This window comes from Brachypodium distachyon, chromosome 3, assembly GCF_000005505.3.
Source record: "Brachypodium distachyon strain Bd21 chromosome 3, Brachypodium_distachyon_v3.0, whole genome shotgun sequence".
Classification (NCBI taxonomy): domain Eukaryota; kingdom Viridiplantae; phylum Streptophyta; class Magnoliopsida; order Poales; family Poaceae; genus Brachypodium; species Brachypodium distachyon.
Window position 1 is genome coordinate 36,411,120 of NC_016133.3, and position 26,197 is coordinate 36,437,316.

Consider the following 26,197-nt stretch of genomic DNA (forward strand, 5'->3'; position numbering starts at 1 on the left):
GAGAGGGCCGGTGAAGCCGGTCCTTTTCCCTCTGGACATTGAGACGAATCGGGCAAGAATCCAAAGCTCTGGTCCCGTAAAACCTTCTACGTCCGTCCGGGGAGCCTCACAAGACACACCATTCGTCCATACCACCACACGGGGAGAACAGTCGAAGAGAATCTCTCTCCCTCAAATCAACTCGCCTGGACCGAAAAGATCTAATGACGACCATATATATGCGCAGCAGTGGTAGTACCAACTTTAGGTATGCTGCACCTTTGCCTTTCCCTTTTAGTCGTGACACGTATGGTGGTGGTACAACCATACCCGTATACCAGTGCAGGTAAAGAGAGAAGGGATGAAGATGAAAAGGGATCCTCCGTGGTGTGCAAAAGCCAACGAAAGGTGAAGAGGATTGGATCATTGGAGGGAGTTGGGCAAGCATGTCCACGTCGATGGAGACCAGTCCGTCCACAGGGAGGCGAGATATGGATATATACGTGATGGAGATCCATCCCTTCCATGGAAGCAGCTAAGCTAGCAGCACGGCGTCAGCATCCCAAGGAAGGAATGAAGGAAAAGGGGGAAAGAAATGGCTGGAAATGAAATGCCACATGCTCTCCTGCGCCTCCGGCCCGGCCCGGGAATCTGCAGCTAGCTTTGTGTGTGGACGACATGCATTGTTTTTGTTTTCGTTTGCCTTGCAGCGCCGGCGCATCCAGTAGTCCGATAGGACGCGGAAAGCCGGACATGCCAACAGCTAGGTGAAAGCCGTACTCCAGTAGGTGGCACTAGCTGCAGTTGTAGGATGTGTCGAGAAGCAAGCAATAGGGCATGGTCGCGCCGCAGGGGAGGAGTGATGGCCAAATGCAAGCGCAGGGTGCAGCCGCTGGCTGCTGCGCAACGTGTACAACAACAAAAAAAACTATAGCTACCTGCATGCACATGACTCATGATGCTACTGTACCATAGCAGCTCTGAAATCTGAGCTAGCCACTGCTCCAGGCAACAGGAGCTAGCTAGGCTAGGCCGCATGAAGGACACGCAAGAGCAATAGAGCATACGACCGCGGGAAAGGAAAGGGGAGATTTCTCGTCGTTTCTCGATCTTGGAGCAAACGAGCTTACATTTCGTGCAGTGCAGTGCAGGGCATGGTGGTGCCCGTATATACGGGCCATGCCTCTGCCTCTGCGCCGCTGCTGCTGCGTGTGCTACAGCCGCTGTCGCCTTTGCCCTGCAGCAGCATCGTCCATCACGGATCACCACCGGCGACCAGAAACACCGGGGAAAAAGAACTGGCTCGGTTTTAAGAGCCTCCTTTGTCCGGCCCGGGTATCTCGGTCACGACCCACGCCTCTCTTTTTTTTAATCAACGAGGAGGAGCTGACTTGTATTCTATGCGATTCTATACTATCACACCTGAACTAACTCGATGGCTAGAATTCATATCCAACTACTCGTAGCTAGGATAGCTGCTGCACTCCATCCCTTGATGTTGGCAACCTCTTCCCAGGTCAACGAGTTCTTCCGGTTGTGAAGCGTGGAGTGCTTGCACCTCAACGCGCTTTATTTCTACTCCAACAGCTGGAGTATTAGTTGGAGAAAAGGGCATGTTCGAGGACACGACGAAGACCACTTTTTTGGAACTATGGTTATGTGAACGGCGCCTTAATTTTCCCGTGGATCAAAAAAGGGCTGCTCCAATGAATCCATCGGCATAGATCTCTCGAGCTGTCCCGATCCCGGCTTATCAATGAGATGATTGACTAGCTACTGCGTGCGTGCTCCGTGTGTTGCCACGTCGTCCTGGTCAGCGTGCTACTTCCCGTTTATGTTGACCCGGTCTTCGTTCTCACCGTGCATGCATGGATCGTTCAACGAGTCAGCGTTGCCGTCTGACCCATCCTACCCTTTCCCTTTGGCTTTACATGCATCTGAGAGCTTTTCTTACTCCTTTTGCACACACAAAATAGAACAACACCCCATTTGTATATCTTCAGAAAATAACAAGGGGGTCCGGTCCGCCCCGGCCTCTTTTAATCAGCACTAGCTAGCTAGGAGCAACCTAATCCATATATACAGATGGATTTTGTAGTGCACCCGCATGCGAAATGTGCAAATGCAGACCGGTGGACAGGTGGTGGTGGTGGTCCATCACACACACACACGCACACTGACTGCATGCCTTTTCAAATGGACATATAAATATGCTTCAAGTCCTGATCAAGAAATGCAAACAACCCCGGCCCCACTCCACCCACATGGTGCCTCGATCGTTAATGATCAGTTGGGCCCGGCTGCCTGCCTGCCTGTCTCTCTCTCTTGTTATCTTCCCCGATTCAGCAAAATCAGCCCAAAGTACATGAGCAGTCACATGACCTTTTCTTTACCCTTAACAACATTAAGGTAGTAGTAGATTAGATGGATGGATGGATATTATGAATGATGTACTACTACTGCTGCTGCAGCTGCTGCCTGGCAGACCAGTGCTCCAACTAATCGACCTTTTGTCCTAGAGACAGTTTGAGACAAACAAGTCGCTGCTGATTACTGTATTGATTAGCCAGGTAGTGTATGGAGTATACCGCGCGTCATCATGCACGCATGATATATATGTCGTCGCAGAATTAAGACATGAGCTCGGGGTTAAGTGAGCCAGAGGCTGACACGTGGGAGGACGAGGGGCAAGAGTGAGCTGGTGTGGTGTACTGGTGTGGAAGGATCGATGGGAGTTGGCGAGCGAGCGACGACGGTACAGATCTGATGAATTTTTATTTTCCGGCAGCCAACGACAGCACTGCATCATCAGCAGCAGCAGTAAAAAGCCTAAAAAGGTCACCACATGGATCAGCCACCACGGACTTGCCCTCGCTTTGCTTTCCTTGCTTTTTCGCCCTTTCCACTTTCGGTTCACGAGCTCCACACAAGCTACTACTACGAGTACTGGAGTAGTAGTACTGGTACTCCACCACAGTAGTATTGCGTGAGTACTTTATATTTATATATCCTCTGCTGGTGTATTTCAGTCCTGCTACTACTCCTAGTGGTTGGGTGGTTCCTAGCTTGGTTAGTTTAGGTTGGTGAGAATCTGGTTGTCGGCCTGGTTAACCAATACTTGACCTGCTAGCTGCTAATCTCAAATATGTCCAGGAAAAACCCAGTGGGGGGGGGGGGATTCGGGAAAGAGGATGTATCGAAATTAGAAGGCGCATGGCCGAAAGAGGAACGGGCGGGCACGAAACCGGCAGGCGGTTGAGCCCTGGCCGTTGACGGGGCCAACAGAGAAAAGCGCTATACACGCGGATGGTATGCGACGCCTATCCCCAACCGCGTAACCGGCCAATGCATCCCCCGGCAATCCAATCTCGTCCGTCCGTACTGGACACGTTTCGACATCCTGTGGGCTGTGGGCTGCTGCGGCGGCCACTTGTGGCCCGGACTCCCTGGCATTTATTACGCCAACGGAGTTCACGACGCCAGAACGGAACGGGAACGGGGGAAGGTGTGTGTGACGGAATTGCCCTCGCCCGGGCTAGGAAGGGGAGATGATGGGAGTAATGAACGGTGTGGTGGTTGCACTGTTCCAGGTGGTGCCGTGACAACAGCTATTGTATCTGTATGCCTACGGGAATAGGATACCCATATCATACTAGAGATATGCTCCTCGGGCTCGTCCCTTGCCCTTTTCTTGCTTGGCTCAGCGGCTGGAGAAGAGAGAGTTGGTTGGTTGGGCTTTGGCTTTGGGACCAGCCAGTGGCAGCAGCAGGCCACCTACCGGTTGAAACCATCCCATCCATATACCGCTATATACACACCCACCTAAGCTCGTATACCAGCATGGAATACCACAAGTTCAATTAATTTAATAATGAGAGCAATACAGAGAAACCACTTGCCAAGTAGATAAAACAAGTACAGATATAGGTCGGAATTCAGTGGCCAGCCAGCAGTCTGTTTTGTTCTCCAAAAGAGGCAGAGAGGTGCTCCTTTTCGGCCAACTGTCCCAGGTGGTAGGATAGTAAATGTCACATGCATGCAGCTGCGCTGATCTGAGGTGGGCAACTGACTAACTAACCTCTCTGTGACAAAAGAGGGCAAAGACGGAAAAACCAGAACGTACCGGACGCGGTTCCGTTTATAACAGCGTTCGCCGGTCGCCCCACGTCAATTTTCTGGTGGAGAACCAACTCCAAATTCCAACTCCTCGACTCCACCGCACCGCTTGCTGGCTTGATGACCTCGTCTCCTCCGGCCCCGTGTGACCGTCTCCTTCTCCTTCATCCAACCGAACGGAAGAAAGGAAAAAATAAATAAAAAAGGAAAGCGAGAGAAAAGGGGGGTGGGCGACGGGTGGGGGTACAATACATACAAGTGGGTCTCCCTCTCTCCCTCGCTCTCCGCGCTCTGCGGTTTCCCCATATCGCCCCCACCCCCCGGAGGACTCCTCTCGCCTTCTTCTCCTGTTCCGTTCCGTTCCCCACTTCCTCTTCCGGCGACCTTCTCTTCCCCTCTCGCCGGCAGACCACGCCGCTCCGGGGGGCCCCATTGCTGGCCCTCCCCTCGCGACCGCTCCACCCGCCAGGTTCAGGCCCTCTTCTTCCGCCTTCTCTCCCGCTCTGCGCGGGAAAATTAACCGACGAGAGGAGGAAGCGCTCGGGCTGTGGATCCCCTCGTTGCTCGCGACCGGAGGGGAATGCGGGAACGGAGCCGCACGGACCGGGGAATTCTGTAGGCGGGGCTTCGCTGCCGCCCGGAGGAGACATGGTGAGTCGCGAGATCTGCTCCTTCTCTGCAATTCCTCTTCGCGCCTTTTTTTTTAATTATAATTCTGTTCTTCTCCTTCTTCATCAACTACCGTCGCCGCCTTAATTAAATGCATGGTCCTGCTTAGTGACTGTTCGATTCCTCCTCTCCAGTAGGTCTAATTTACTTGATACTGGATTGGATAATCCCCCCCGGTTTTGCCCAGTTCATGGATTCCGTCACGAATCGGGCCAATTTTCTGGAGAATCCTTCCCGATTTCTAGTACCCATGAATTGGTCTGCAGTACAGCCTCCGCCAGATTAATTAAAACCCATGCGTCCAGCGCCTTCTGCCAGCTCTGTTTCTCTGTCCACGTGAATTTCGAGGCCGTCAATGCTAGAAAACCAGGTGGAAACCTTTTCCCTTCTCCCTCCTTCTTTCGGTTGGATTTGTACCTAGTTATCATCGTCATGGCAAAAAGCTGTATAAATTCGGCTTCGCGGCTGTTTAAATTAGACTAGACTAGATAGATTCACCACGTCACCCTTCCGGACAAGTCAAAACACCACCTCGAATTGCAGCACTATTCATTTTCTCCCTTTTTAACCCCGCTCTTTTGGTTTAGTATAATTATTATGCTCTGCTCTGCCTCTGCTCGTGGTAAATTGCTCGTACAAGTTAAGTTCAGGTTGTCCTATTCTTGCCGTGTGGGGTTGCATCCCATTCCGTCCCATTTGTTCGGCAACCAACCAGAACCAGGGGCAATGGCATCTTCCTCCCTTTTTCCACTAATTTCTTTCTACTCCGTTCTACCGCATGTGCGCAATTCTCCCTTTGACCAAGTCGAAATTACCTTTTCCCTCTTCCTTTCTACCCGACGAAGATTTTTGTATAGTATGTATGTATTCTTCTCAACATCGACCCGCCTGGTGCTTTCTTGCAATTTAATCGTGCAGGATCAAACATTACGTTACTAAGCAGGGAGCAATGCTACGAACTGCTGCGATTTACAGTAGAATTTTTGGTTCCTTGAAAAATACAAGAATGGTTCTGGATAAATTACGTGGAAGTCTGATTGCGACAGATGGTCGTGGCAGGGAAACATCCCCGAGGAGGATATCGATGTGCCGTGTGTGATTCCAAGAGTATTGCTTTCTTGACTTGGTTGGGAGTGGCCGCTCTTTCGGTTCCACCTATGACCAATTCGTGGCATCCAGACTAATTGACCCTTCTGTCTTTGTTGGTCAATGCGGGCTTTCTCAACAACACATTTTATTACAATGCCTCATGTGCTTAACTGTTCACTCTCTCATGTATCTGTTATCTTGTCTCATAGGTGGAGGGCAGGAACTGTCTCCCTGCAGAGGTCAGGAATGGGCTCGAGACACTAAAGAAGAGGAGGCTTGAGAGGATGCGTTTGAGTGCTCAGAACGAAGCCGGTGACAATCCTGCCATGGCTGCGAGGAGTGGCGGGGATGGGCTGCGGAGTCCTGCAAACTGTGGGGTTAGATTACATGCCAACAATGCTGCAGGTGGTTTACCTAGCACTAGCAGTGCCCATGATCATTTCGCGAAGCGCAAGGTGGACAGGTTCCATATGTCTGACCTAGAATGGATAGACAAGATACCAGAGTGCCCTGTGTATTGTCCTACCAAGGAGGAATTTGAGGATCCCATTGCTTATATACAGAAAATCTCACCAGAGGCTGCAAAATATGGTACAGGTCCTTTCAGACTCAAATTTCTTTTCATCGACAGTGTACCACTGAATGAATACATAATCACACCACATCTCTCTGTTTCAGGAATTTGCAAAATTGTGGCTCCAGTAAGCGCTTCTGTACCTGCGGGTGTCGTGTTGATGAAGGAACAACCTGGCTTTAAGTTCATGACAAGAGTTCAGCCGCTCCGTCTTGCTGAATGGGCTGAAGATGATACAGTCACATTCTTTATGAGTGGAAGGTGCGCCCCTGTCATGTCTGTTTTCAGTCCCGGTTTAGTTTGCCTTCCAAGTCTCATGTTTTGTCATGAATTCGCAGAAAGTATACTTTCCGAGACTACGAAAGAATGGCCAACAAAGTGTTCTCTAAGAAATATTCTAGTTCAAGCTGTCTCCCCGCTAAGTACGTTGAGGAGGAGTTCTGGCGTGAAATTTCTTCTGGAAAGATGGATTATGTTGAATATGCCTGCGATGTTGATGGGAGTGCCTTTTCTTCTTCTCCTCATGATCAGCTTGGGGAAAGCAACTGGAACCTCAAGGTAAAAGGGATATCTCTCTCTCTCTAATTTGCATGTGGTGTGCTACCAGACATTATTATTGATATTTTCTTCCATGCTTTATAGAATTTTTCGCGGCTCTCCAATTCTGTGCTGAGACTTCTGCACACGCCAATTCCAGTATGTAATCTAATCCTTGCCTGTTTATGTTTAACATTCTGTAATATGGGTTCTGTCATGATGGTAATTACTCATATCCAAAACAGGGAGTGACTGATCCAATGCTTTATATCGGGATGCTCTTTAGCATGTTTGCATGGCATGTGGAAGATCACTATTTGTACAGGTATAATTGTCATTCTTATAGATCTTCTGTACCCTTTTTTACATGTTCTCCAGACGAGGTTCTGACATCTCTTATTGCATGACCAGCATCAATTACCATCATTGTGGGGCATTTAAGACATGGTACGGGATACCGGGAGATGCTGCTCCTGGTTTTGAAAGGGTAGCTAGCCAGTATGTATACAACAAGGATATTTTGACTGGTGATGGCGAGGATGCTGCATTCGATGTTCTGTTAGGAAAGACAACGATGTTCCCTCCGAATATCTTGTTAGACCACAGTGTCCCTGTTTATAAAGCTGTGCAAAAACCTGGAGAGTTTGTTATTACATTCCCTCGTTCCTATCATGCGGGTTTCAGCCACGGTATGTGTAGTTTTTTCATCTTCTGATTGCTAATTGCCACATCTATATACTTACATTATAAACAACTTTTGAACTATCCAGGCTTCAATTGCGGTGAGGCTGTCAATTTTGCTATTGGTGACTGGTTTCCTCTGGGTTCTCTGGCTAGCAAGCGCTATGCACTTCTGAACAGAACACCCTTTCTTGCACACGAGGAACTACTTTGCCGATCTGCAGTGCTTCTGTCCCACTCAGAACATCCCTACACTCAATATTGTGTGAAGTCTTGCTTTGTGAGGCTGATGCGAATGCAGCGACGTACACTTGACCTGCTTGCTAAAATGGGTTCTCAGATATGCTACAAACCAAAACTACATTCGAATCTGTCATGCAGCATGTGCCGGCGTGATTGCTACATTACACACGTGTCGTGCGGATGCGTCTTTGATCCTATCTGCCTTCATCACGGTAGGAAATCCCAACAAATGCCCTTTCTGTTGCCTTTTCCTTCAAATATTGTGTTACTAATAGTTTGTCGATTGGAATGCAGAACAAGAACTGCGGAGCTGCTCTTGTAAATCTAACCGGATTGTCTACCTCAGAGAGGATATACTGGAATTAGAGGCTCTATCTAGAAAATTTGAGCAGGATATTCGCTTGGATAAGGAAGAAAATGCTAATGGCTCATATAAGCAATCCGAGATTTCTGACATTGATAGCGACCACGGTCCATCTTTTGGTACTAACAACAGTGAGGCAAATTTCCAAGATAATGTAATTTTAGAAGCAAACGCCGCTGATGCTGGAAAGAGTTCTCCTGCAACATCATCATTGACATCTTTTGCACATCATGAGCATCTACCTGCAGAATCAAGGGTGGGTTTACCATTTTGAATATTTTCTCCAACTCTTTTTACGGAATTCCAACTCTTATCATTACAGTTTGAGTTAATTTTACTGTTCTTTTTCAGGTCCATGCAACTCAGACCAACCAAGTTTACTCAACTGCCAAGCAGGCCATGAACACATCATCAGTACATGGAAATGACCCTCTGGATGACAATTCATCCTGCATGGCTGATGCTTGTAACGAAATTAGTTCCTGTAATGCCTCACGCATGGAATACAGTGGCAATTCTGATTCCGATTCTGAAATCTTCAGAGTCAAGCGCAGGCCCAGCACATTAGGAAGATCTATTCCTGACACAAAGACTGCAACCTCCTCCGAACAGCAGGTACGTGCAGTTTAATCCTCTAGATATGAGAATATATTTTAAAGTGAGCAAGCAAATCTATTTTAACTCAGTCGTCTGACCCTGTAATCACATAGATTTTGAAATTTTATTGCTGTCGGGTAAACTGCTGCTGCCTTGCCTGACTGCTGTGCTGAACTGCTGACACATTACCTAAATGGTTAGGTTAGGCATGTACAGGGCTTAGATATATAATGAAATTTTGTACATAGGTTACTGAACACACAGATTGTTTAAACCCCAAAATTATTAGTAGTTAAGGAGCCTAGGAATTACGGACCTTTTGTTGGATGGTCACGGTGCATACCTTTTTCTGATATAAATACTCTAATCATAATCAGGTTCTGAGGCGGCTGAAGAAGGCATGCCCTGAAGCGCAAGAAGTCAATAAGCGACCTGAAGACACCGAACATTGTTTGGTCCCCTTGGTCCGTATGAGCCAGAAGAAACCAACTTCTACCTCTTCTTCTGACGAAGAAAGAGAGGACATGGTTCCCATATCATGGAGAATTAAGCGGCGGCAACTGGAGACTCAACAGGACAGTGCCAGTTATGCTGCAAAGCCAAAGGTGTATCCCTCTACCAGCAGTTGCTCTCGGCAAGATTTTGCAGAAGCGAGTAGAGATGCAGCTTCAGAGCTACCTTCAAGGCGAGTGAAGATCCGGTTGCACCCTAGCGCCAACAGGATGGTTGAGCAGCAGGGAAGTTCAGGTCAGAGATCTGCAAGGGATGACAAGCCACCGGGCTGTTGGCGTACAAATTAGGGTACACTGACGCACGGGTGCTAACTTCGACAGATCAGATAGAATCCATTCTTTGTTTAGGTGCATTGTTAACTACACGAAGCGCTTGCATTTTGGTTAGCACAGATGCTGACTGGGTGGGTGAGGAGGGGAGGATGATTAGGGCTAATTGCTTGGTTAATCCATTCTTTGTGCAGCAGAGCCTCCAATTTGAGGCCTGGCTAGGCACGGTTAGAAGGCATATTCATCATGTTATTTTGAGGGTCCTGAGTCACAGCTTGCTGCTCTCTTTTGGTGCCTGCATTGCCTGTGGCGGAATTGGGCCATTTCCTTTCCATTCTGCAAGTCTCTTTTGTTCTTTTGCTTAGCAGCTGTACATCTCTGTACCTCTTTCTTTCTTGTTTTTAACCATGAACAACAAGCTTGTTGCTCTCTTAAGAGCAGCTAATGCTAACTGTATTCTTTTATACGCTTGTTGCTTCATGTAACCTCCTTACCTGCTACTGAAATATTCAATAGTCAACCATTCTTTTCGGACATCGGAACGGGATGTTGTCTTGTGGAAACTTATATGAATATACTGCAGGAATTTAACCATTTCACGTGAATTTCCTGCGTTAAAAATCAAAATTCATGGGTTACAATAGCATCCAAAATTACAAATGTGCCCTCTGCAGTGCGATTAATCAGCAGATGATACATCTTTTATTTGAACACTAGACCTTTCCTCTTGCTAAGGCCGTCGTCGCCTCAGACAGAGACCGAGACACAGTCCCAAGCACACCATATAGATTGATGGTCGGTCCTGATGCTAGAATAATGGCGATGTCCACCATTGCCGCAGCCACCTGCTCCTTCTCCCTCCCTGCAAACCCAGGCCGGCACAGCACCCGTGCTCCTCGTCTTCTGCTTCGGCCAGCTTACCGTCGCTCTCTCCTTGCCGCCTCCCCGCCGCCGGCGAGCCGCCTCCGCCTCCGTCCCCGGACCTCCGTGTCGGCGTCCCCAGCCGCAGCGGAGCGCGACTACGAGGCAGGCAACCAAACCGCTCTTCTCTCTTAGTCTTATCCTCTTTGTTTACTTCATTTGTTATTCGTAACCTTATCTGCTCATGGTCTTCTCTTCCCCCAATTATCCCCATCGGTGCTATATTAGTATTATTTGTGTCACGATACCATTGCCTGGCATCATCAGTACTAGAAACTTCCACGCTAGCATTACCAATGGTCGCTAGTTGAGTGCGCACATGTGTTATCAATTGATTTCATAACCAATAACCAGCCCAGTTCAAAGATAAGGGGAATTGTTCAGAGAATCCGAGTCTCTGCATTTTGATTTATACTTGACCTCTCCCAGTTTAATGTTTCCCCCGTTCCTCAGCCCTGCATGGAACTCACCAAACCAAACAACTAGTACCACATCATCAGTTAGCTATGGAAATGGTCACCGTGGATCAAGTTTTCTGACGACCATGTCTTCTCAACTCTAAAGCATGGCACCAGTTGGTTCCATGCACTGATTTCCAACCCTTCCATGCCACCCTGTTTGGGCTCATCTCTGTTAAATCCTCGACACATATAACAATTCTACCATTGCAAAAGCATGGTACAGAATGTTGCTTATTTGGGAGATGACATGCGGTGTAGCTGAATACTCTGAACCAGACGCGTCTAGTTTTCCAGGACCTCCTATTAGTTAACTGTATGAAAGATGGGTTTAGTTATGCTATCCGGAGCCAAGCTAAGGAAAATGCTCACCTTGGATCACATTTTGTAATAGCCATATTCTTCTTCTTAACTCCTCTAAGGCATAAAGCTATGCAACAGTCATTCAGTTGGTTCCACGCACCGATTTCACAGCTACTTCTGTGGGAGCTCCTATTAGCTGTAAAAGGTTGATGTTTGGGTATGTCCTGCAAAAAAAATCTGTGGACCCACTGCATCCTTTTGATATGATGTTGGACAAATGTGCATCTTCTCATGTTGTTGAAATGATCAGCTGACATTACCTGTATAGTTCACTGATGGGAATGGAGAGGTGGAGCTGAGGCTGGATATTGGAAAGCTTGGTATTGAGAGTTCACGAGATGTTTTTGTCGATGTTGATGACATGTCTCTACTCATCAGAGCCAAATCAGACGGAACACTGAGGACTCTGATGAATGTCACCACACTATTCGACAGGGTTAAGTCTTCCGAGACAATATGGTATGTATCTGTAATTCAGTATAGGGTTTTGCCTGCAATTATTTATTCACTCATTTCATTGTTAAGGTTCATTGATGAGGATCAGTTGGTGGTGAATCTAAAGAAAGTCGAACAAGAGTTGAAATGGCCTGACATTGATGAATCTTGGGAATCTCTAACTTCTGGGATCACACAGCTATTGACAGGGATTAGTGTTCACATAGTTGGCGATTCCACTGATATCAACGAGGCAGTTGCTAAAGAGATTGCTGAGGGCATCGGGTGCGTGTGTCGTCACTTTTTCTTATATTTTAATCCGTTCAACGCTTTGAGGAAAAAATCTATCCAACTAAATGTTATGCTCCCTGCAAATTGTATTCTGGTCTTCTATGAGATTTACTACCAAAAACAATACCAGAAGCATTACTTCTGTAGCAGATAACTAAGATAACGCCTCTGAAGTGTGTTTACTGTACCATATCTTTGCAGGTACCTTCCAGTTTGCACAAGTGAGCTGCTAGAGAGTGCCACTCAGAAGTCTATCGATGCATGTAAAGTCCTTTCCCAATTTGTTGAAAAACCTTAAAAATGTATTCATGTAGGTTCTAGGTCATGCTACGGCAGTAATTAACATGTAGTTACTTGTAGGGGCGGATACGGAAGGAGTGGACTCTGTAGCCGAAGCAGAATGTGTTGTCCTAGAAAGCCTTAGCAGGTTGCTTCTCCTTTTCGAGTTTCTTCGCTTGTTTTGGTTGATCATTTGCCATGTAAGTATATGCCGAAGAATATGTTTCTTGCAGTCATGTCCGAACCGTGGTGGCAACCCTAGGTGGTAAGCAAGGAGCAGCAAGCAGATTCGACAAGTGGCAGTATCTTCACTCCGGATTCACGGTGTGGTTGTCGGTGTCAGATGCCGGTGGTGAGGAAGAAGTCCCTTTTTTTCACCTTAATATTTATTGGTTCTTTGCTTGATCTGCTGCACTGCCCTGCGCATGTAGATGAAGCCGCTGCGAAAGAGGAAGCCAGGAGAAGCGTTAGCGCTGGAAGTGTGGCTTATGCGAAATCAGATGTGGTGGTGAAGCTGGGCGGATGGGACCCGGTGTACACACGAGCCGTTGCACAGGGCTGCCTTGTTGCCCTGAAGCAGCTAACCTTAGCAGACAAGAAGCTAGCAGGTACATGGCAAATTCTGGCTCTCGTTTCATCACATCTATTTTATATTCCCTCCGTTTCTAAATACTTGTTGTGCAAAACAGCGACGAGTATACTTGTTGTGCAAAACAGTGACGAGTATTTAGAAACGGAGGGAGTAGATCTTGCTCATCACGGAGTGTATCTGGATGAGACGTGTTTGGAGTAGGCGAAAATAAAACTGGCACTGAATTGTTGCACTAACCAACCGTGTGGGTTTATGGTTGGAAATGATTGGCAGGGAAGAAGAGCCTTTACATCAGGCTAGGTTGTCGTGGAGATTGGCCCAACATCGAGCCACCCGGTTGGGATCCTCAATCAGAAGCCCCACCCACCAACATCTAATCTTTCCTAGCCTTTTCTTCCTCTCTTCGCGCCAAGAGGTTTCTCTTTTTCTACTATATGTAAAATCTTTCCAGACTTTAGCTGCGGAATCGTTATTGTCCAAATATGTAATCAAGCCCATTCATAATGATGGAAACGGCTGAGCTGAAACTGCAGCTGCAACACAGTGCATAGATGAGGAATATATATAGGCTCAGCGAACAGGTAGGACATTATTAAGAGTCAACAGAAAATGGTAATTATTAACTAAACTCAACGTCGACTGGAATTAACCGAACGGGAGGGGGCTACACAAGGAGCATTCCTTGACCACCATAAGTTTAATTTTCGCAACTAAAACAGAAAGACACAGCAGCAGCATTTTTTTCAGGAATCGCAAACAACTCAGAAGAAGACTTCATTCATTTCACTCCACGTTCTTCTGGGTACTCAGACAAGTAGAGCAGTTCTGCTTCACCACTATCACTGACCTCGTGGCCGCTTGGCCACCAGCTTGGCCCGTGCGTTGGGTGCTTCACGCTTGACCACCGGAGGCAACTGCAGATACACAAACATAAGGTGACACTTAAGACAACTGCTCAAACAATTAAATGTTGCTCCTTAATAGTAATGTTCCAAGAGAACAAAGTTGCGTGTTGACGTCTTTGAGGACATGAATTTAACAGCCAAGAGCTCCTTGGAAGAAGAGAAAGGGTTCCCACCTTATCTTGGAGCCGGATTATTGTGGATATCAGCAGTCTGTCACCAACTATATGCCTCAGCCTTTTCACAAGATCCACTCGGCTTATTTTCTTGATCTGGCATACATAAACGCACACAGAATATAAAGCAGCTGGGGCGTCAGCAGAAGCAGGCATGTTTTCAATTGAGAATAGTAACAATTAGTTAGTAAACTGCAGACCTTGAATTCTTCATAGCAGTTATTGATCATGTCCATATTCTCGTGAGAAATTTTGGTTGAAATAGCTGCAAATAACATGGAGAACGGCATCCAAGGTGTACTTGGAGCCTTTTCCATTGAACCTCCTAACATGGGGGCTTCATATTGACCACCCAATGCTGGAGACGCCTGAAGGTTCATGCCCTGTTTGCACATAAAGAATGGTGTTAACTGGTGCTGTAACTCCGCAGCCCAAGCTACATAACATGGTTATAACAGGAAACTTATCATATTTGGAGGTTTTGTATCAAAGATTAAGTCTATAATCAGCACGAAGATATAAGCTCATAACAACATGTCAATTCTTGAATCAGACACTCAATCTGAATTACTGCATGCTCCTGCTGCTCCAACAGTGGAACTTGTCTGTATGAGAACAGAAGTTGACTCTAGTGTGACAGTACCATCTTATTAACTCCCAATGTAAACATTCTCACCTCTGATACACTGCTGGGCGAACTAGAACTCAAGACCAGTGAAACATCAGATGAATCGTGACAATCTTCTTGGGTGAAGGGGGAATCTGGCACAGTATGAGAAGGCTCGCACATAAGTAAACTTAGATTGCTGCTTATTATGAACTATACAGAGCTAAATAAAAAAAAACTAAACTGACACAAATAAATTACCTTTGGCTTTAGAAGGCAACTGTATGGTGACTACAAATTCAGAATAGAGATGACTATTCAGATTCATATCCCATACAATGTAATGCTGCGGGTTTTTAATGTCATCTACACCGCTATCGAAATGCTCATTACTAGGCCGGTGCTGCTTAGATCCATGGTGAACTATTTCTACGTTCCCCATTACAACACGGCACAACATCATATGAACGATTCCATTTTCATCAACATCAGAGTAATTCACACTGCAGAAAGTAATACAGAACATTGAATTTTGCGATGGTTAGGGAAAGGGAAAAAACAAAAAAAGGAAAGAAATAAAGATTTAAATATGTCAACATGTAAACGGAAATACAATTCCAGCAACAATTTATCTAAAGGAAGTTAACATGGTAATAATAAGGCAATAATTCACGCATAGATGGGTTAGAGACTTAGATGTCCATCATATTCATAGCCAAGAGATGATTCAAGTCAGGACCATGTACCAGTTAATGGAGCAGTTAGCCGGCGCAAGGAGTGTGCCAGCTCCATAGGCTGGACATCTTGAGGGCTTCTTGACTTGCAAGTGACCATTCAGCATCATTGCATCCACGGTGTCTTTGGAGCAAGGAAGCCAAGCATAACGAATATTTGCATTACCACGCTGAGATTTAGTGACCTCTACCTGCTTTTGGAAAAGATTATAACGGTTTTCTCTAAAACTATCCATGGTTGGTGTTCTGTAGATTCCAATAATGTCCTTTGAACCAATAACTGTGCCCATCCCTTGCAATAACATTTGCTGCACAACAGAACTAGCTTGTTGAGCACGTGATTGCCCACCTGGCTTATCATGCTGCGGTTGAAAAGTATAGGCTGTAGGCAATGAAGTGTGTGGTTCATTTTCTCCAACAGTTTCTCCAGCATCACCAATTTCTTTCCTGATGATGCTCTTCTCAGCTCTAACTCTCTTAGCACTGGAAACATCTTCAGTACTGGACTCAAAGTTTGAGCTTTCTGCAGAACTCTCTGATGCTCCAAACTGATCACTTATTACCTGTGCCCCATTAGGCACACCTCTAACATAGACATGATTGCCATTGCTCAAATCTTCCCTCCTGTATAATATCTGATCTTCAGTAAATACATCTGGGAAGTAGCGCTTCCCATTGTCATCAATCCAAGCTATCGGCCTCTGAAGACCAGACTTTGAGTCGATGAACGTCATATGCACAAAGTCCAACAAAAACAGCTGGTTCTGATATCCTACTTCTGTGATTGTCTTCTTTGCCCTGAAATCAACTTGGGCCAGCTTAACAATTTTTTCTGGAAATTCTATCCAGTTGCCACCTTGGCGGAGCAGAATACTCTTCGGTACTGCACTAGTCATGAAGTTCTGATAACTCCGCAGAATCTGCCTGTTTAAGTGGCACGCGATGTTCGCTTTATGATCTTCATCAACAAACAACCTAATGGAAGAGTTGCCAACAGGATGCTGATGCAATTCAGAGGTGCGGCCGGCACCAGCATAATATGCAGCGGGGCTGTCCCGCTTCCTCTTGAGGCTACTTGTGTTCTTTCCACATTTAGCCAACACCTTTTCGTTCATCGCAGCCATTGTTGCCAGCAGAAATGAACTTCAAACAGAGACTAATTCCTTCTACCAAACTAACCCCAACAAGTCTAATATTTACACTAAACTAATTGAGTAGCTTCTGAACATAGTCGACATCAGTATGGACGAGGGAAAAAGGAGCAAGGGTCGGGTGAGGAAAGGGAATAATACAAGTGATCCTGAAAAGGAAAATTAGCAAATATTATTAAACAGTGCAAAAGACAAATCTAGAGCATCTCAAATCAAGTACGAAAGTCAAAGAATACTTTACTATGTTCTCAGCACTTAACTATAAGAGTAAATTTGCCAAAACTATTAAGTTACATTAGCATGATGCGCTAGACGACAAACAAAGATAAAACACAACAACAGAACTTACATATGGAGTTATCGTTTGATGTGATCACATCATAACATTATCTCTCGCATGCAAAAACGGTCCTTTGTAAAAACAACAAGTGTATATGTTGCAAGAACACGTGTTTTGGCACGTGTTAGGGTATATGTTGCAAGAACACGTGTTTGCAAAAATTCGGACAGAGAGTACTTTGTTGCATTAATTTGGCTCACAAATCATGCTTGTTGGTTACTATCCAGAACTGGCACGGGTTCATCTGCGTGAACCAAAAAAACGCCTGAACATATGCTTCGCGAACAAAATATTTGATATAGCAGCTAACGGCAGAGGATGCACGCTACGCTAATCAAAGTAAACCACAGAAATCAACACAGGAAAATGCTGTCTAACATGGAATTCACAACAATCCTGATAAAAATACCGGCTTCCTACCCTAATCGCAATCCCTGCACAAGCTGGAGATGGACCAACGCAAAATTCACTAGAATTCCCATATCAGGCTAAAAAATTAATACTTATCATGTCAATCATCCACGGGATCCACTCGGGCCGAATCTTAAATCTACTCCATCTCTCAAACAACCAGCTTCTCGTTCCCGCAGATAATTCAGAAGTAACCAACATAAAATTCTCCAGATCGGAGATATACATACACAAAGAAGTAAAGAACCGGGCAGTCGCGTAGATCGAACCGATCGATCCAGCAATTGATGCTCACCTAGGGTTAGCAGAAGCAGCAGCGTTAGCAGGTATCACAGCGGAGGAAACCGAGCGCTTCATCTCGTCCGATCTAACCCCCCCTCTCCCCCCTAGGACTCCTCTACGGAGCCCACTTTACCCCCGGCGACGATGGCCGGAGATGCCCCGCCGGTGGTCCCTGCAACGCGGCGCGGCGAGGACTCGGCTGGTCAAAGCAAGGACTCGGCTCGAATCGCGGGCGGCGGCGGCGGCGAAGGGAAGGGAGGAAGGCGAGAGGAAGGGGAAGAAGGAGGCGTACGCCGGTGTGTGGGAAGGAAGAATTATTATTGGGGTTAGGGGAGAAAACTCACGCGGGTCCACGCCTTTGTCGTGCCCACTTGCGAGGCCCCCCTCCTTATACTCCACCCACCGCCTCGACCTCTACCCTGTGCCCGACATGTGGGTCCCGGGTTCTGTTGGGCCTGCCTGGCGGTGAGTTGGGAGGCGCTAAACTTGGATGCCAAGTTGGGGTCGATTTTTCTTGCGCGGTAAGCAAAATGGCGACGGCTTGATGCCGACATCCAACCATCGGACGGCTCAAGCCCGCGGTCAACGTTCTTCGCCCCGCCCGCAGCCGTCCATCTGCGCCAGATATTTTTTTCCCTGTATACTTTTTTGGAGTCCGGTTGCGTGCATTACCCGGTCACGTGCTGCACATATAGGATGACGTGTTCCGTGATGGGTTTTCAAGTGTGTTTCACGCAGTTCATGCTCCCCTCTGATTTGTACTCCTTCACTTTTTATATTTGGGCTGAATTGCCGTGTATGAGACCAAATTAGCATAGTTTCCTGGTAGTATTGAAAAACTCATGGTGCATGTTCCACGAATCTATGCATTCAATCTTTAGTTGTGAACTATAAAGATATACGGAGTACTATATGTTCAAGAATAGTGTTATACATTATCTCCTGCCGCGGACTAAACGACAAAAACACTACTTCTATCCTTTTTCCGAAATGAATAAAGCATCAATGCATTTCTAGACTAGTTCTAATTCATGCCAATCTTTATGTAACGAAGGGATAACAATTTTCTCAAATGTCATCTATGGCTAGCCGTGATTATGTTTTTCGAGAATGAGCTAGCCGTGATTTCCACTTACACGATTGTTACGTAATAAATACCTGTTGGGTGACTTGGATTAAGTATGTGGAGTTGGAACCTAATCAGCTTGCATGGTTTGGCATTATTCTTAGCTGATTTTTCTATGTTTTGGGTCCTACTTTATTGGGGTACTCTAGTCAAATTTTCCAAGAACTTGTGCGTTAGCATAGGAACCATTCACGTATAAGAACCTTCTCTTTCCAAATATAACCAATTTGTGAATTTTTTTCCAAATAATGCAGGAAACGGTAGACGAACTGTTTGTTGCATGTTGATTGAGTGTACATATTATTCTGGCCTCTATTTGATGAATTTTCATACCATTGTATCGATAAGGAATCGATCAAATCAAATAGCAACATGTTAATTCAAAACAATAGTTCAAGGCAGAGGTACACCAAGCAGGAGGCAAAGCGATAACTTCAAACTTGTTGCTTAACTCTAAAAAGTCAAGCCACTTCCAAGAGGTGAATTGCGTGATTTGAAGCATAATAAGATTTGAAATTTTAAATGCTAGAGAATGAGAATTTGGAGGAGAGATAACATAAGGGTGAGAAGAGCAAATGGCTAGTGAATTACTTTGTACTATAACAATAAAAAAATATCATTTGCTTGTCTGTTAGTGCACTATTTTTTTTTCTTGAGCTACTGCACTATTGTTGAGTAATAATTGGTTGGGTAAGTCATAAGAGTTTAGGCCCTGTTTGGTTAGACTTGACTGTGGCTTTTGACTTTTGGCTTACACGCCACAAAGGCTTTGCATTTTTCTTATACCATCATCTAACAATTTCCAATCAAGAGCCAAATGTCAAAATTCACATTTGAACCTAACCAAACAAGGCATTGGGATGGACTTGAGAAGTCAATGATAATGAGTTGTCTAGTTTTGTTTTTCGTTTGTACCGTTTCAATAGCGCTCAAAGGTGTTTGAGAGCATGGAGGAAAATTGGACTCATGACCAACTCTATATGTAGATCATGTGTCATCCAAGACCTCCTGTCGTAGATGAATGATAATGAAAAAATGCTGTTACACGGAAGGTTCTCATACAACTTTTAGAGAATTAAGTCATATATAAATTAGGTCTGCATCATTGTTGACTTTACAGAAAGAAATGTACTGAGTTTTGCAATCCCATTAGGCCAAGCAACTGGTTACCGTATATGTACCCGCCAAAATCTTAACCAACTCGAAACCACTCGCGGACCTTTTCATCTAGCCATCTTTCGGATGAACCTTTATGTGTCGTCATCAATTTGATTTTTGCTCTTCCTTTCCAACCAATCCATGTTGTCCTCGATATCCAAAACGTTCGAGGTGACCTCTTTGTTGTCACTTGTCCAAATAGATATAGTTTTTTGTGAGCCCACCTATGGATCGGTCATGGTGGAGCCAGTTCGAACCAGATGACGCTTGACACATCCAAATCAGCGAAAGGAGAACGAAGAAAGGAGGCGGCAAACACAACATGCTCTAGGTCACCATTATTGCCATGAGAACCCTATAATCTTTGGTAACACATGTACACAAACATGGGCGCATGGCGCCATCCCCACGTCTCTCCCCCCTACCACTACATCGTCGCTCCTTTTTGTTTTGCATCATGCCCGTTGCCGTTGTCGGTGTCGTCAACCGCCAACTTCCTTATTAGCCGTTGGATGCTATATCATCCTTTTAGTCACCCGTCAACATTCAATCTTCACCGCTGTAGTAGTTGTAGATGTCGAGGTCGTATGTGAGACCCTACCTTAACCTACCTTTCTTTTTCTTCTTCTTTTCTCTTCTTCCTTCCCTTCCCTCCTCCCCAAGAACACATATTGATGACAATCGAATGTTAGCTCCGTGAGGCCACACAATAAACATTTAAAAAGTTGATCTTCCAACCATCTTCTGGATAAGGACAAACTCAATATAATTATACGGAAGCCTACAAGATGCTTATTAGAGTCAAAGTAAATAATTTGTTCAGTCACGTCTTGAAGCAAAATTTGGTCTGTCTCACAAAATGTTTTGTCTTTTTAGGCAAATAAATCCGAAGCCTATGCTTTGTTCGTTCGAGAAGAAAGACAAGTTAAAATTGGTTCTGATTCGCCTAGGAGTATAAAAAAATTTCATAAAAGGCGGAATTTGGAGAGAAGGAGAGGGACGTATGTGCAAAAATATAAAGGAGCGGTGCCAATCAGCTCGCCCAAGAATCCTAATCCACTTCGAAAATCATTATTTTTCGTCCGTACCTGTGCTTGTGTGTGGAGAAAACAAGAAGCGAAAATCGGCACCTTTCCTCCTCGTCGCCTCCGTCGTCTCGTCCGTCCGTCTCCATTTTTACTGATTCGTTCGCGGATTCCCCGGCGCGCTCACTCTCCCTCCTCCCACTAGCTAGGGTTCTCGGTTTCTAGAACCTCTCGCCATGCAAGCCCCGCCGCTCGCCGCGCTCGCCGGAGGCGCTTGGGCCTCCCGTCGACCCGCCATATTGGCGGCGCCGGCGGGGCTCCGCCGTTCCAGGCGCGGCGCCCTCCGCCTGCCCGCGTGGAGGGCGGCCGGAGGCGGTCGAAGCCCGCGGGTCCCGGCCAAGGGCGCCGTCCTCGCCTCCGACATGGGGGCCGACGAGGTCGTTGGACCCTCGCCCCTGCTGGCCTCGCGCAGCGAGCAAGGTCTGCTTCTGATTCCAAATGTACTTGACCTCACATTGTTCTCCAGTCTTGTAGATGACTGAACTTGGAAATCTCATCGCGTCCCTTTCATTCATATGAAACCATCAGTTACATGTGGTGTGCAGAGCTTGTTCTACGTGTCAAAAAGGAAGTTGAGAAAGGGAAGTTGCCTGCAGATGTTGCTCACAACTTTCAAGACCTGTACTACAATTACAAGAACGCGGTAACTATGACTGATATTTCTCTGTTTCCTGTTTGCAACAATTTGATCCTTGATCGCCGGCCCGTGACGTGCCATATGAATGTTTTGGCGTGTTCAGGTGCTGCAAAATGGAGATCCAAATGCATATGAGATCTTGCTTTCGAACATGACGGACCTGTTTGATCGCGTTCTGTTGGATGTAGAGGTACTACCTTCTATGCTCATCACCTTCCCAATTTGATCTCACATTTTTCTTTTATGCTCCAAGACACCCTTTCACACCAAGCTTCATCGTTTTGCAGAATCCATTTACATTTCAACCTTATCACAAAGCCATCAGAGAACCATTCGACTATTTCACTTTCGGTCAGAACTACATTAGGCCACTGGTAGATTTTAGGTAATGCAAATCTGAGCTGAGAAAATCTAGGGGCTCTGTTTGATTCAAATAATTTCGTACAATGCTTGCTGCACTTATATATATTTTCCGTGTGAACTGGGATGGACAACACGCTACATTATGCCTCAGCAGACCCCTTCATTATAATCTCTTACTGCTTTCATGCGGTGCATAATAATTATCCCGCATATAGACTGGCAAAGGCCTTATTTTGTCATTCATGGGATGCACTCTTCACAGTGTGTTGGACAAATGCATTTGAATATTGATGAGCCCCAAAGGAAATTTTTGAATGCTTTTACACATATATTTCCATCATGTTAGTGAAGAATTTATTTTGAAGAATAATAATAAATCTATGCTTAAATTTCCATGCACAATATCTTACAATTTCCAGTTCCGGAAGATGTGTGTGCCATTCTCTTGCAGCAAATAGTTTTTTTTTTAACTAATGTTTTAGTCAGAGTATATCTTCTGTCAACAGAACAGGGGTATTTTTGTTAACATGCTTAGGTTTATTTTATTACCATCAGGTGAACGGGCCTTCCTACTCCAATTTGATCTTTAACACACTGTTATGGTTTCCTCATCATCCTCACATTGTTACCATGCATGCACAGGAACTCTTACGTTGGTAATATTTCTGTTTTTGATGATATGGAGAAGAAGCTCCGTCAAGTAGGTTCATTCGTCTAACCTTCATTGTATTTTCCCATTAAATGTTTATCACCACATGAGGAGTTGAAAGGAGTAAGATGGGTAGCACCGTAGCAGACTCCAAAGGACACAATAGAGATGAGAGAGATGTTTGCTCATTTCGTGAATAGGCAAAATAACAACGTGACCGAGTTTACAACTAGATAATGTGCCAATCTGTATGTCACAAATAGATAACATGACCCCCCCCCCCTCTCCCCAGCAAAGTGCTATGTAATCATGTCTCTAACTTGCTCGCTCTTAGAATCCAGGATGTAAAAGTTTGTTTTCTGAAGATTCATATGCAAAATATTTACTGAAAATATTTGGTGTCATTGCAGGGTCATAACGTTGTTCTGATGTCTAACCATCAGACAGAAGCAGATCCAGCAGTTATTGCCTTGTCACTCGAAAGAACCAATCCGTGGATTAGCGAGAACATAGTAAGGGAATTCATTGAACATACTATCATTTTCGTGTGATTCATCTAAGCTAACCACATTAGTATAAAAACTGTATCTTCTATAGGTTTATGTTGCTGGGGATAGGGTTCTTACTGATCCTCTTTGCAAGCCATTTAGCATGGGAAGGTCTTTTCCTCTACCTTGGAAGTTTATGTCAATGCTGATTTTTTTTCATTGTTCTCTCTTCTAAATCTATTACGGCAAAACATCAGTTTTTCACCTAAGCATTTTCTCTTAACAGAAACCTCATTTGTGTGTACTCAAAAAAGCATATGAATGATTTCCCTGAGCTAATTGATATGAAGAGGAGAGCAAATACTCGGAGTCTCAAGGAAATGGCTTTGCTTTTACGGTACTCTTATACTACAAGTTGATCTATTCGACGTGTATGTTTACTCATGGCTACTTGAACTACAAGTTGGTGACAGTGAACTTACACTTTTAGTGAAACACATGATACAATTGCTGATTTTAATCTAGTGCTAGCACAGTGGATTATTTATTATGCTCAAAGACAAATAGAGTTAAAGAGATACCAGATATGTTCATACGTAAATCTGATCTTTCCGTGTTCCCATATGGAACTGACTTTCGCTCTTTTCTATGGCAAAGATATGCTAGACTGGAATCAATTCTTGCATGAGATGATAATGCCTATCTTTTATGATATTATGTAGCGGCGGTTCACAGATAATTTGGATAGCTCCAAGTGGTGGTAGAGACCGTCCAGATCCTTCGACTGGGGAATGGCACCCGGTATGTTCTCCTCCCCGCTAGTTTATATCCTTTGACTTGATTATCTTGTCATGTTTACTGCGGTTGCTCTCTAAATGGTTATACATATTTTTCGTTCAATCTAATGGCATTGTTAAATGACAAAGTAAATGAGATGGCAATATGGCAAAACTGTCGACATGGCTGACTGAAAAATGTCTATCGGACAAATATATTACTCGACAAGGCTTCTGATTTTGTATTAGTTCCCCTTACTTTTACCTTGCGTGCTACTCACAAAAACAAGGGCAGGCGCCATTTGATGCATCTGCAGTGGATAATATGAGGAGGCTTCTGGAGCACTCTGGCGTTCCTGGGCACATATATCCACTATCACTGCTATGCTACGAGATTATGCCTCCACCACAGCAGGTATGGTTACTTGCGAGTTGCCACATCTTACCAAGTCAGATATTTTTATCAGAGAACCTCTGAGAATTCTTATTTATAATTTGAGTAGATTGAGAAAGAGATTGGTGAGCAAAGGGTGATAGCCTTCCATGGAGTAGGCTTGTCAGGAGCTGAAGAATTGAAGTATGGGGATGTTACTGCTCAGACTCAGAATGCTGATGAGGTTTGTGTACTATCATGCTTAATTTCTGGATGTCGGTGATGCTCATGCTCTATTTTTATGAAGCGTTGACCATTCAATATTCCAACATCTTTTTGGTGCCTGTAAACAGCTGGTTTTACTTGTACAGTTGTGCTAGCTTGTAAGGTGGTTATTCTGTGTACCGTTTTTCTTCTTTGATGCAGGTAGAATGGTAGTGTTAGATCAGCTTCCATGTTTGCGATTGCCTTTGCACTAAGAACTGCTGCTAACATCTAGGCTAGATGGTGAACCATTGTCAAAATTCATATACGTACTCTGTGGTGGAAGTGTGTGAATATTTACCCTATTCATCAACCGTAGACCGTTTCACATGTAAGTCTTCTTAGAGTGAATAGAAACATTGATGCATCTATCTTCCTTCTGCAGGCTATGACCCCTTAAAGTGGTTAATATTTTGTCTGCTCTTGTACAATTCAGTATTTGTTTGCACTGATTTTCATTTAGTTCTATATGACAATCACCAACTCTATCAATCTCGGTTGGGACTGGTGGTTGGATTTCTTTGTTGCTAGTCTTTTGAGTTTTACCCCCCTTAGCCTTTGGTCCTTAGGCTAAACTTATAAGTTCTTGAAGTTACTTTCAGCTTTTGCTTATAGTTTTCATTTACATATCGGGCTTGTGTTTCTTTGTTTATGACTTTTTCTTGTGTGGTTGAAAATATGTTAAGTTGAATTTATAATACAGGCAAGGGAGAAATTCTCAGAGACGCTGTACAACTCAATTGTTGATCAATATAATGTGCTTAAGTCTGCTATCTTCAGAGACCGTGGAGCAGCTTCGGCAAACCCTGCCATCTCACTCTCACAACCATGGCGATGAACATAGTTTTCTCAGGTTTGTTCTATACTGACCTGGTGTCTTTCCTTCTATTTTTGATCGCATAACAATCAACAAATTTTCAACTCCTTCAATTTTCAGGCATGGATTTCTCCGAAGAAGTTACCTTGATTTCTTTCAATAGAGCAGATGAACTGCTATAGTGCAACTTTGCAGGTTTTCGCCAGGAAAGGCTTTTAGAACTTCGATTTCATGACACTTACTAATCATGGAGGAGGCTCTTACAGCTCTGCAGATCCTGCAAGTTGCTGAAGTTGCAGGAAGAAAAGATGTGTTTTGTTCCCGGTTCTTGCCGACATCATATGCCGCCGCACCATGTTTATATACTAGTGATAAGAACTGTGCGGCTGTTGGCAGGTCTAAATATGATTTTTGCCTAGAGGAAGTGAGGAACCCAGCAGCAGATGATGCATGTGTCCACCATTTTGTGAACAATTACTGCTGTATCAGATTGGACACGTGTTAATGGTGCGGTCATCAATACAAGCGGCTCAGCATGTCGATTCCTGCACGGTCAAAGTTAACTCGTTTCTTGTTCTCTAATTTTATTCTGTGTATATATATTTGATTCTTTTGCCCCCAGAACTGGTGAAAAATTGCCAGAGTCATGATATGTACACAATAGTTAATTAGTTTGGCTGGTGCCTTTGCTCTTCTCGAATCTCCTTGGATGTAACCTGTCATGTTTGTTTTTTCAATCTCTTACCGATATCGAAGCGATGATGATAATTGAGCATGTGAAAGGCAGATGATGGGTTTGTCCGGCATTTTTGTAAGAGCCAGAGAAAAATCTTACATTCTGATGGGAGTACTCCAAAGACAATGCGTTCGAGCGTTGAAATTTATACG

At 44.9% G+C, this 26,197-nt stretch overlaps 4 protein-coding genes across 8 annotated transcripts; 3 read left to right on the forward strand and 1 right to left on the reverse strand.

The window, feature by feature from the left end:
* Positions 1–4,334: 4,334 nt before the first annotated feature.
* Positions 4,335–10,173, forward strand: LOC100823075 (lysine-specific demethylase JMJ706). 2 transcript variants are annotated; one of them, XM_024461023.1, is made up of 12 exons: positions 4,335–4,746; positions 4,899–5,134; positions 6,063–6,444; positions 6,532–6,688; positions 6,766–6,985; positions 7,070–7,123; positions 7,210–7,289; positions 7,376–7,653; positions 7,735–8,100; positions 8,183–8,508; positions 8,604–8,867; positions 9,227–10,173. In XM_024461023.1, the coding sequence occupies exons 2-12, from the start codon at positions 5,120–5,122 to the stop codon at positions 9,647–9,649; spliced, it is 2,565 nt and encodes an 854-aa protein (XP_024316791.1). In that variant the 5' UTR covers positions 4,335–4,746; positions 4,899–5,119; the 3' UTR covers positions 9,650–10,173. The 2 variants fall into 2 exon arrangements, with proteins under 2 accessions (XP_024316791.1, XP_010235039.1); XM_010236737.3 differs by lacking the exon at positions 4,899–5,134 and having other exon boundaries at positions 4,336–4,746.
* A 168-nt stretch (positions 10,174–10,341) lies between these two features.
* On the forward strand, positions 10,342–13,529 carry LOC100823385 (probable inactive shikimate kinase like 2, chloroplastic). 2 transcript variants are annotated; one of them, XM_024461025.1, is made up of 8 exons: positions 10,342–10,657; positions 11,642–11,832; positions 11,899–12,093; positions 12,301–12,362; positions 12,460–12,526; positions 12,612–12,730; positions 12,810–12,986; positions 13,068–13,210. In XM_024461025.1, the coding sequence occupies exons 1-8, from the start codon at positions 10,424–10,426 to the stop codon at positions 13,169–13,171; spliced, it is 1,149 nt and encodes a 382-aa protein (XP_024316793.1). In that variant the 5' UTR covers positions 10,342–10,423; the 3' UTR covers positions 13,172–13,210. The 2 variants fall into 2 exon arrangements, with proteins under 2 accessions (XP_024316793.1, XP_003572125.2); XM_003572077.4 differs by lacking the exon at positions 13,068–13,210 and adding an exon at positions 13,244–13,529 and having other exon boundaries at positions 10,344–10,657.
* Positions 13,488–17,899, reverse strand: LOC100837404 (probable inactive poly [ADP-ribose] polymerase SRO1). Of its 2 annotated transcripts, XM_003574336.4 has the most exons (7): positions 17,587–17,899; positions 15,402–16,689; positions 14,917–15,158; positions 14,725–14,810; positions 14,249–14,431; positions 14,049–14,144; positions 13,488–13,884 (listed from the first exon to the last, which is right to left on the reverse strand). In XM_003574336.4, the coding sequence occupies exons 2-7, from the start codon at positions 16,511–16,513 to the stop codon at positions 13,810–13,812; spliced, it is 1,794 nt and encodes a 597-aa protein (XP_003574384.1). In that variant the 5' UTR covers positions 16,514–16,689; positions 17,587–17,899; the 3' UTR covers positions 13,488–13,809. The 2 variants fall into 2 exon arrangements, with proteins under 2 accessions (XP_003574384.1, XP_010235040.1); XM_010236738.2 differs by lacking the exons at positions 13,488–13,884; positions 14,049–14,144 and having other exon boundaries at positions 14,420–14,653.
* Positions 17,900–20,970: 3,071 nt separating this feature from the next.
* Positions 20,971–26,009, forward strand: LOC100836787 (glycerol-3-phosphate acyltransferase, chloroplastic). 2 transcript variants are annotated; one of them, XR_001407022.2, is made up of 14 exons: positions 20,971–21,362; positions 21,488–21,585; positions 21,683–21,769; positions 21,867–21,964; positions 22,585–22,642; positions 23,002–23,103; positions 23,189–23,250; positions 23,366–23,476; positions 23,802–23,880; positions 24,151–24,270; positions 24,359–24,472; positions 25,196–25,345; positions 25,430–25,588; positions 25,706–26,009. XR_001407022.2 is itself a non-coding variant. In XM_003574334.4 (13 exons), the coding sequence occupies exons 1-12, from the start codon at positions 21,119–21,121 to the stop codon at positions 25,328–25,330; spliced, it is 1,308 nt and encodes a 435-aa protein (XP_003574382.1). In that variant the 5' UTR covers positions 20,971–21,118; the 3' UTR covers positions 25,331–25,345; positions 25,430–26,009. The 2 variants fall into 2 exon arrangements, 1 of the variants encoding a protein (XP_003574382.1); XM_003574334.4 differs by having other exon boundaries at positions 25,430–26,009.
* Positions 26,010–26,197: the final 188 nt, after the last annotated feature.

Coding starts and splice junctions, on each gene's coding strand:
- LOC100823075 (XM_024461023.1), top strand. Junction 6,689..6,765: donor ACATTCTTTATGAGTGGAAG/GTGCGCCCCTGT, acceptor ATGAATTCGCAG/AAAGTATACTTTCCGAGACT. Junction 6,986..7,069: donor AAAGCAACTGGAACCTCAAG/GTAAAAGGGATA, acceptor CATGCTTTATAG/AATTTTTCGCGGCTCTCCAA.
- LOC100823385 (XM_024461025.1), top strand. CDS start 10,424: ATGGTCGGTCCTGATGCTAGAATAATGGCGATGTCCACCATTGCCGCA. Junction 10,658..11,641: donor CAGCGGAGCGCGACTACGAG/GCAGGCAACCAA, acceptor TTACCTGTATAG/TTCACTGATGGGAATGGAGA. Junction 12,731..12,809: donor GTCGGTGTCAGATGCCGGTG/GTGAGGAAGAAG, acceptor CTGCGCATGTAG/ATGAAGCCGCTGCGAAAGAG.
- LOC100837404 (XM_003574336.4), bottom strand. CDS start 16,513: ATGGCTGCGATGAACGAAAAGGTGTTGGCTAAATGTGGAAAGAACACA. Junction 15,159..15,401: donor GCTAACTGCTCCATTAACTG/GTACATGGTCCT, acceptor TACTTTCTGCAG/TGTGAATTACTCTGATGTTG. Junction 14,432..14,724: donor CGCCCAGCAGTGTATCAGAG/GTGAGAATGTTT, acceptor ATGTGCAAACAG/GGCATGAACCTTCAGGCGTC.
- LOC100836787 (XM_003574334.4), top strand. CDS start 21,119: ATGCAAGCCCCGCCGCTCGCCGCGCTCGCCGGAGGCGCTTGGGCCTCC. Junction 21,363..21,487: donor GGCCTCGCGCAGCGAGCAAG/GTCTGCTTCTGA, acceptor TGTGGTGTGCAG/AGCTTGTTCTACGTGTCAAA. Junction 23,251..23,365: donor AAGCCATTTAGCATGGGAAG/GTCTTTTCCTCT, acceptor TTCTCTTAACAG/AAACCTCATTTGTGTGTACT.